This window comes from Triticum aestivum, chromosome 6D, assembly GCF_018294505.1.
Source record: "Triticum aestivum cultivar Chinese Spring chromosome 6D, IWGSC CS RefSeq v2.1, whole genome shotgun sequence".
Classification (NCBI taxonomy): domain Eukaryota; kingdom Viridiplantae; phylum Streptophyta; class Magnoliopsida; order Poales; family Poaceae; genus Triticum; species Triticum aestivum.
In genome coordinates, this window is record NC_057811.1 from 67,099,189 (window position 1) to 67,108,201 (window position 9,013).

The 9,013-nt window shown below is 42.6% G+C and overlaps 1 protein-coding gene and 1 non-coding gene across 2 annotated transcripts; one reads left to right on the top strand and one right to left on the bottom strand.

The window, feature by feature from the left end:
* Nucleotides 1–6,577: 6,577 nt before the first annotated feature.
* Nucleotides 6,578–7,731, bottom strand: LOC123143574 (photosystem II D2 protein-like). Its single transcript, XM_044562518.1, has one exon. It carries the CDS (start codon nucleotides 7,672–7,674, stop codon nucleotides 6,613–6,615), a length of 1,062 nt encoding a protein of 353 aa, XP_044418453.1. The 5' UTR covers nucleotides 7,675–7,731; the 3' UTR covers nucleotides 6,578–6,612.
* A 967-nt stretch (nucleotides 7,732–8,698) lies between these two features.
* TRNAS-GCU (transfer RNA serine (anticodon GCU)) lies at nucleotides 8,699–8,786 on the top strand. Its single transcript has one exon. It is a non-coding gene; the product is annotated as a tRNA-Ser (tRNA).
* The last annotated feature ends 227 nt before the right edge of the window (nucleotides 8,787–9,013 follow it).

Here is a 9,013-nt window from a genome sequence, read left to right on the forward strand (position 1 = left end):
ACCGGGACTAAAGGGGGGAGGCATTGATAACGACCCTTTAGTCCCGGTTCAAAAACCAGGACTAAAGGCCCTCACCAACCGGGACAAAAGCCCCATTTTCTACTAGTGAGGTGATGACTGCTTGTGTGATCATGCACAACATGATCGTCGAGGACGAGCGTGATGAGAGTATCTTCGACCAAGGATTTGATTATCAAGGTGAAAATATTGAGCCCCTGCACCAAGACCCGGCCACATTTGAACAATTTGTGCAATTCCACCGTGAGATGCGTGATTGGCACAGTCATTTGAATCTTCAAAATGACTTGGTTGAGCATGTGTGGGATCACATTGGCAACCAGTAGACGTATTGGTTCATTTTATGTTCAGTCAAGACAATTTCGATTTGGTTGTAAAACTTTTTTATTAAGGACAATTTCAATTGGGTTGTAAAACTATTTTAATTTTCAGACAAATATTTGGACGTGCAAACTAGTTTTGATGAGAATATGGGCATTTTTGGCCCTGACGGACAGGATGGGGCAAATGGATGCAGCCGCGCGCGGGCGCACGGCCACCGCATCCCAGGACACACCTGGACACGACCCCAAATCCCTATCCAAACGGACAGAATCCAAACAAAACAGAAGTCCATTTGGGGTCACGCGGTGGAGTTGGCCTTACCACTCCATCGAAATATTCCAGTACGTTGCTGTGTTGCATGAGAGATCCTGCTTTAGTGTTGTCACGTATGCAGGTGCGTGCGTGTTTGGCCAGTCACATGCAGACTTCGTGTTTTCTGTTCACTAACTACACCTCACCATAATTCGTATTGGTACCATGCATGATTGTCGAGTGAGTAGAGCGCAGCTGACACAAGCCTTTTGCCTTTTTTTTCTCTTCTTCTTTTCTTGATATTGTTCCTTTATTTTGTTTTTCAGATTTTGCTTTGTCCTTTATTTGTGGAGAGTGATGGCTAACCTTCTGAGATTACATGTCACTTTGGCTTTGCTATATAGCTAGGTCGACGTACCTTGCGCAAGTTAGTCAGGATACCAGAAGGAAGAGATGACAAACAAGTTTATTTAATTTTGAATTTAAACTAACACGGATGCCATTAAAATTCTCGGCCGCCTGTCAGACGTCTAGTGATTAATAGTCATGCTGATTAAGCGAGCTTGCATGCATCAGCTGCATGCTGCAAGCACGCTGTAGTGCTCATCACGTGCATGAAGCGGTGGGGGTAAAAAATCGACTAATCCTGAATACTCCCTCCGTTCCTAAATACTTGTCTTTCTAGGCATTTCAATAAGTGACTACATATTAAGTAAAATGAGTGAATCTACACTCTAAAATATGTCTACATACATCCGTATGTGATAGTCATTTGAAATGCCTAGAAAGACAAGTACTCCCTCCGTTCCTAAATACTTGTCTTTCTAGGCATTTCAACAAGTGACTACATACGGAGTAAAATGAGTGAATCTACACTCTAAAATATGTCTACATACATCCGTATGTGATAGTCATTTGAAATGCCTAGAAAGACAAGTACTCCCTCCGTTTCTAAATACTTGTCTTTCTAGGCATTTCAACAAGTGACTACATACGGAGTAAAATGAGTGAATCTATACTCTAAAATATGTCTACATACATCCGTATGTGATAGTCATTTGAAATGCCTAGAAAGACAAGTATTTAGGAACGGAGGGAGTATTTAGGAACGGAGTAGTTTTCAGGTGATTGAGGAGTAGCTAAAGCGAAAAGGAAACGGAGGGCAAGACGGATCACCTGATTGTGGGTGTCATCATGGTAATCACCACCATGTATGATACTCCTACGTAAACGTACGTCCATTTCCAAATTAAATAATTATTAAGCACAAAACTAATTTAATTGTTAAGAACCCTAAGGCCCTAGATTAGCTGATCTTTCCGCACAACTAGACACATAAAAAATAATACGAAGGGGATGTTTTGTTAATGGGAACAAAAGTTCCATACATGGGGTGGCTAGCAGCAGCTGCCTGTGTCACATATATACTAGCTAGAGTTAGAAAGAGAAACCTAATTTTGCTCAACTAATACACGAAATCCTCATCAGTTCCATGATGAGGTGGCCTGGATAGGATCAGAGAGAGTGAGGCATCTGTGGGATCATGAGGATTCTCGCAGTGGCGTCGTATCCATCCATCGGTCAGCAGGGGGCAAAAGGACAGGAGGATATGCCATTCATTGAGCAATCAGGCCTCCCTCGCCCTGCTCCCAAATCCCAACTGCTCACCCCTCGTCCTCTTTTTTCTCCTTGCGAGGACAAGAATATCTTTCTGATTCTGAATCCTCTCGCCGAGATTAAAATACTACTAAATCACCTTGGATCGGTTCATCATCGCCATGATTACACCAAGGGCTAGCTAATGCTATTTTGACTCGGATAGATATGGATAACGAAACTATTTTATTTTTTTGTCAAAGAAAACGATAGTGTGATCATTCGTGCTATAAACTGTAGCTAGCTAGCTCTGCCGCCTCAGGTGAGAGGAGAAGAATAGTTGGGTGCCAAACCATGTGATCTACCTTATCCATTGCCGACCATATTCCAAACCTTGGACGGCACGGTACATACCAGCTCAGCAAAATGCCAAAGAAGCCACCTTTCCTCGTCTCGAGATTCGTTGCAAAACGAATTGATTCCTATTCTATACCCAGGGAAAAAGCAGCATTGCTCTTTTGATCGAGAGATATGAAACCTCCCTGTGGTCTCGTCCGTACCACCAATGTGAACAGAGGTTGTTCGGAACCCGATCGACACGCGTATTAGTTATGTAATTCCATGCTGTTTGCAATACGAGGAACACAAAGTTTCAGTACTCAAGTATACAATCCAAGTATAAAAAAGATATTCCATACTCCTGCATTCGCCGGTAGCGCACTATGGGCAAAGCTCGATGCTGCCTTTATATCTCCAAAACGTCCTCGGAGCCGGGGTAACAATGTTGATGCAGTGGTCAGGAAGTCACAAGTTGAAGCCAGAAGTAGCCGGTGACAATGAAACCAGATCGCCGTCTCAGTGAAGAAAGCAACAAAAAGGTTTGTACAATCATCCTCGATCCGTCCACATGGTCTATCCTCACTTGCTTTGAGACGAGCCAATGGTTCCCACAAAATTTCTTTGCGAGCAGTAGCTTCTTCTCTATCATGGCAAAGAAATGGTGCAGTTTTTGTAGAAAAATGGGTCAGATCCGAGAAAACTGAAGACGAAATTGCATTGTCAAGTTCAAAGGGTCCTGTTGCGTTTTTTCCCACTAGTATGCAGTAATGCGATGGTACTGAGCTACACGCCTACACTGATCGACGGCTTTGCGGGAGGAAAGTGGCCTGCAACTGCATCTCTGGATTAGGAAAAGTAACTTTGAGAGAGGGAGAAAAGGACCACTGCATATATACTGCCTGCGATGCTCTGTTTCACTGCACTGCGTGAAGACATGCATGTGCTCCACCACCAACACCACTGCATATTTGGCGCCACCTTCAAATTTGAAACAAATTGTATTTCGCTCTTTTAAGTAGTCCGTGCCTTTTAAAGTTAAAAACAACCTACAAATTAGTACTCCCTCCGTCCGAAAAAGCTTATCCCAAGCTTGTCCCTCAAATGGATGTATGTAGCACTAATTTGATGTTAGATATATCCATTTGAGGGACAAGTTTTTTGAGACGGAGGGAGCACTTGAAAGGAAGAGAGTGTGTTCCTCTTCTATGGAATTCCATACGTAGGTGCTATATGCTAGTACTGCAATGGTAGCTGCCTAGAAACGAAGCCGACAGGAATTCATCATGTGGAATTCAGCATTTTTGTTTCCCCTTCCATCCCATCCTATAAACAAACAAGCATATCTCGTGGTAGTAGCTCTCTGTTTCGATGTTGCTCAAAGCGCCGGGACGGGACAGGAGAGGCCCAGCTAGCAGCTGCTTTCGGAAAGCAGAAGTACCATGCATGATGAGCAGTACGTATCGAAGACGAATATGCTTTGCCGTCGAGTGCGAGCGAGCGCGAAATTCCCACTGAAATCTTCTTAGCTTTTGGACGCAAAAATGCTTGGCCATCTGCCTGCCGCCGCTCGATCTCGAATTTCTCGATTGACTTTTGTTCAATGCATTTGTATGCCACAATATGTATGCAGTTGCAGTGCACACAGGCACAGGTGGACAGTAATGAGACAACAACAGTTACTACGACCCCATTGCCGGACGGCCGTCCATCCAAGAAGAAGGCTGCATCAACCTCGATTGCAGGCAGCATAAATGTTGCTGCAGCGTGCGTCTCCCGTGCAAATGCGCGCCTTCAATTCTTTTCCTCCTTTGATCTGATCTTCCCTGCACTGCGCTCCATCCAACGACGAACCCCCGTATGCCCATATGCTCGCTGCAGTATGCTCTTGTCTCTTCCGCGAAGAATCTCTAGGGAGCCACGAAATGAATGAACAGTAATTCTAGGACAGCAGCAATTGGCATGCATGCAGCTCCTCCACTCCACTTCAATTCGTCCATTGGGAGACGAGAAGGCTTACACACCTCGGTCCTTTCTTGGGCTAGCTGCTTCCCGGCCCTCTGATTCAGCCATTCATTTCATCCACTCATGGCGGTGGCCATGGCATCATGGCATGGCAGGATGGCTTGTGACCCTTCTCTGGTGGATATATCTGGCTGCGCGGCACATGATGCGTGCCGGCGGATCGCGACGCCAAATCATGCGTCTTTTCTCACCTCCGCGTCACCTGAATCGACGCTGACAGTCTCCGCTTAATCTATATACAGTCTCATTTCCTTCTATGCGTGTCTCTATCAAGATATAATAGTTACGATTAGCATATGTTTTTGGCCCATGATAATGTCACTGTTTGGCAAAGTTGGTGAAAGCACTGGGGTTGGGATTGAGGGGGTAGTATCATAACAGAATCCATCTTGAAAGAAGAGAGCCAGGAGTATATACACTAATTTACTGCGCGATCCAGATTGTGATTTCATAAGTACACATTGTGATCTCATAAGTACAGATTGTGATTTCATAAGTACATTGAGCTCAACACTGTCAATACTTATCTTGACTCTCCTACCTAGCTAGCCGAAGTCCAGCACCAAACAGACACACAAAAGAATTCCACTTTCCCTTATTTTCTGGAGCACGGTCGATAATATCCGGTTAGCCGTTCCGTTAACAGTCTTTTAACAGTCTGGATGACGTGGATAGCAGAAGGAGGCGCCCATGCCGCGACTGTTAATGTAAAGAACAGGTTCCAAATCACGATCGATTCCCTTTTCAAAACCTGCTGCAGCAGCTCGGGCTCTTCCTGCATGCCATAAATGGCCCACAAAAAAGAAGAATCCTAGAACAAAATGAGAAGTTGATAACCAACTTCTAGGAGAGACATAATTAACTGCATTGATCTCGGTAGCTACGCCACCCACGGAATTTAAAGAGCCTAAAGGAGCGTGGGTCATATATTCTGCTGAGCGTCGTTCTTGCCAAGGTTGTATGTCTTTTTTCAACCTACTCAAGTCCAAACCGTTGGGGCCCCTTAGAGGTTCTAACCATGGAGCACGAAGGTCCCAAAAACGCATAGTTTCCCCTCCAAAGATAACCTCCCCAGTTGGGGAACGCATTAGATATTTACCTAAACCTGTGGGTCCTTGAGCGGATCCCACATTAGCTCCAAGACGCTGGTCTCTAACTAGAAAAGTAAATGCTTGAGCTTGAGAAGCTTGTGGCCCGGTGGGTCCATAAAACTCACTCGGATAAGCTGTATTATTGAACCATACAAAACAACAAGCGATAAAACCAAAGACAGATAAAGCAGCTAAACTATAAGACAAGTAAGCTTCTCCAAACCGTACAAATGCACGGCGAGCCCATGCGAAGGGTTTGGTTAAAATATGCCAAATTCCGCCAAATACGCAAATAAAACCCAACCATGCATACATGCCCACCAATTATATCTTCTAAATCATCTACACTAACAATCCACCCTTCTCCACCAAAAGGAGATTTTAGTAAATAACCAAATATAACACTGGGACTAAGGGTCAAATTGGTAATTTTTCTTACATCTCCCCCCCAGGGGCCCAGGTATCATATACACCGCCAAAATAAAGAGCCTTGAGTACTAGAAGAAAAGCACCTAGACCTAACAAAATTAAGTGAATACCCAAAATTGTAGTCATTTTATTTCTATCTTTCCAGACATAACCAAAGAATGGAAAAGATTCCTCAAGAGTCTCGGGTCCCAGAAGCGCGTGATAAATGCCACCGAAGCCTAAGACTGCGGAGGAAATTAGGTGAAGTACGCCAGATACAAAGTACGGAAAAGTATCTAGAACTTCCCTCCCCGGCCCTACTCCCCAACCTAGAGTAGCTAAGTGTGGAAGTAAAATCAACCCTTGTTCATACATGGGCTTTTCTGGTACGAAATGGGCCACTTCAAATAGGTTCATTGCTCCGGCCCAGAATACGATTAATCCGGCATGGGCTACATGAGCTCCAAGCAGTTTACCAGACAAATTGATAAGTCTGGCATTCCCAGCCCACCAAGCAAAGCCGGTGGTTTCTTGGTCACGACCAGCTAAAATGAAAGTTCCATTAAAGAGCGTTTCCACGTGGTAGAACCTCCTCAGGGAATATAAGATTTTCATGAGGCTGATCCTGAGCTGCCATCCACGCACGAATACCCTCGTTTAAAAGAATATTTTTGGTGTAGAAAGTCTCAAATTCAGGATCTAACGCTGCACGGATTTCCTGGGAAACAAAGTCATAGGCACATAAGTTCAGAGCCAAGCCAACTACGCCAATAGCACTCATCCATAAACCGGTGACGGGTACAAATAGCATAAAGAAATGTAACCAACGTTTATTGGAAAAAGCGACACCAAAGATTTGGGACCAAAAGCGGTTAGCAGTGACCATGGAATAAGTTTCTTCAGCTTGAGTTGGGTTAAAAGCACGGAAGGTATTTGCACCATCACCGTCCTCAAATAGAGTGTTTTCTACGGTCGCTCCATGAATAGCGCATAGCAGAGCCGCACCTAATACTCCGGCAACTCCCATCATATGAAATGGGTTCAACGTCCAATTATGAAATCCTTGGAAGAAAAGGATGAATCGAAATATCGCTGCTACGCCAAAACTCGGCGCAAAGAACCAACCAGATTGCCCCAGTGGATAAATAAGGAATACAGAAACAAAAACAACAATTGGACCAGAGAATGAGATTGCATTATAAGGCCGCAATTGAACAGGCCGAGCAAGTTCAAATTGGCGTAACATGAAACCTATTAGTGCAAAAGCCCCGTGGAGAGCTACAAAAGTCCATAGACCGCCTAATTGACACCAACGAGTAAAATCTCCTTGTGCTTCGGGCCCCCATAGTAGCAACAAAGAGTGTGCTAAACTATTGGCAGGGGTAGAAACTGCTGCGGTTAAGAAATTACAAGCTTCCAAATAGGAACTAGCCAATCCATGGGTATACCAAGAAGTTACAAAAGTTGTCCCTGTAAACCAACCCCCTAAAGCGAAATAAGCACAAGGAAAGAGCAATAGGCCAGACCATCCTACAAAAACGAAACGGTCCCTTCGTAACCAGTCATCCATAGTATCAAATAGATCATTTTCTTCTTTAGGAATTCTACCAAGGGCTATAGTCATAGTGATCCTCCTATTCAATTACTTCAACCATTTTCGAGCACCTCATATCACTTTCCAAGGCATATGATAGTTTTATTATCTGTGGACGATTTCTTTGTCGTTCAATGCCCTTTTTCAATGGTCTCGAAGAGAGAAATTTCCCATTTTTATCTATGGAGTCACAGTCACAACCGAGGTCGTGGTAAATCCATGAATTTGATTCGATTTGTTTTTCTTATACTATTTGTTTTTCTTATACTATAGAAATAGAAATAAATTGTTTTTTTATACTATAGAAAGAAATAAACCTTTGAATTCAGCATTATTCCAAGACTCCTATTTCAAAGTCTATCTTTTAAGGGAAAAATGAAAATAAAAGTAACCCTTCTTTTCCCATTCCCTCTCTATTGCATGGGTGGAAGAACTAAATAGAGGATTCCTATAAAAAAATGGACCTTCGAAATCCAATTTTATGTGTAGCGCAAAGGAGTTGCGATTTCTTCTTATTCCTATAGAACATCTAGTAACAAGAATATGAAATCGTAAATAGCGCAAAATTCTTGTCTTGCGCGGTCTAAGTCTAAGGAAATAAAAAAAATTCGCTTATACAATTTCATCTACATCGAATTTATATATCAGAATAGCGGATAGAGGCATCATTAAAGGAGTCAGGTCTACTTACTTTATGCTTCTTTCCAATTTTATGGTGGATTTGATAAGAACCCTTTTTGCTTTCTTGATAAATAATCGACAAAAAGCGTTTTTTTATATAACCTGCTTGTTTTATTATAATTATAACAAGTCCTATATTGAAATGCCCGCTAAAGAGAAAATCTATTTGATTGTCTCTCGGCCAATATCGATTTTTAGAAAGAAAAAACAAGAATTTTCTTCTTTTTTTATTAACATTAAGAAAAAATAATATAATTAAAATGGAATTGGCAATATAATTTTTATAGACTTTTGAAAAAAGGGGGTTTTTTGCAACCGTTATTTCTTATTTCTTGCCTATATCATATCACGGAAACCTTTCGCTTTGGAACGTGGAGAGATGGCTGAGTGGACTAAAGCGGCGGATTGCTAATCCGTTGTACAATTTTTTTGTACCGAGGGTTCGAATCCCTCTCTTTCCGCTCCCTTGGATCATTTGGGACTTTCGAATTGGAAAGAATTCTGACCCCCGGATTTTCTCATAGATAAATGTACGAAACAAATCCAATAAGAAAAAAAACTGAATTTTTACTCCTCGCGTCCAGGATTCCGTCCTGGGTCATTAGATAAGAATCCAAAGATAAAGAGTGAAACAAAGAATATCACTACTGTATAAACAAAAAGTTTGAGAGTAAGCATTACATAATCT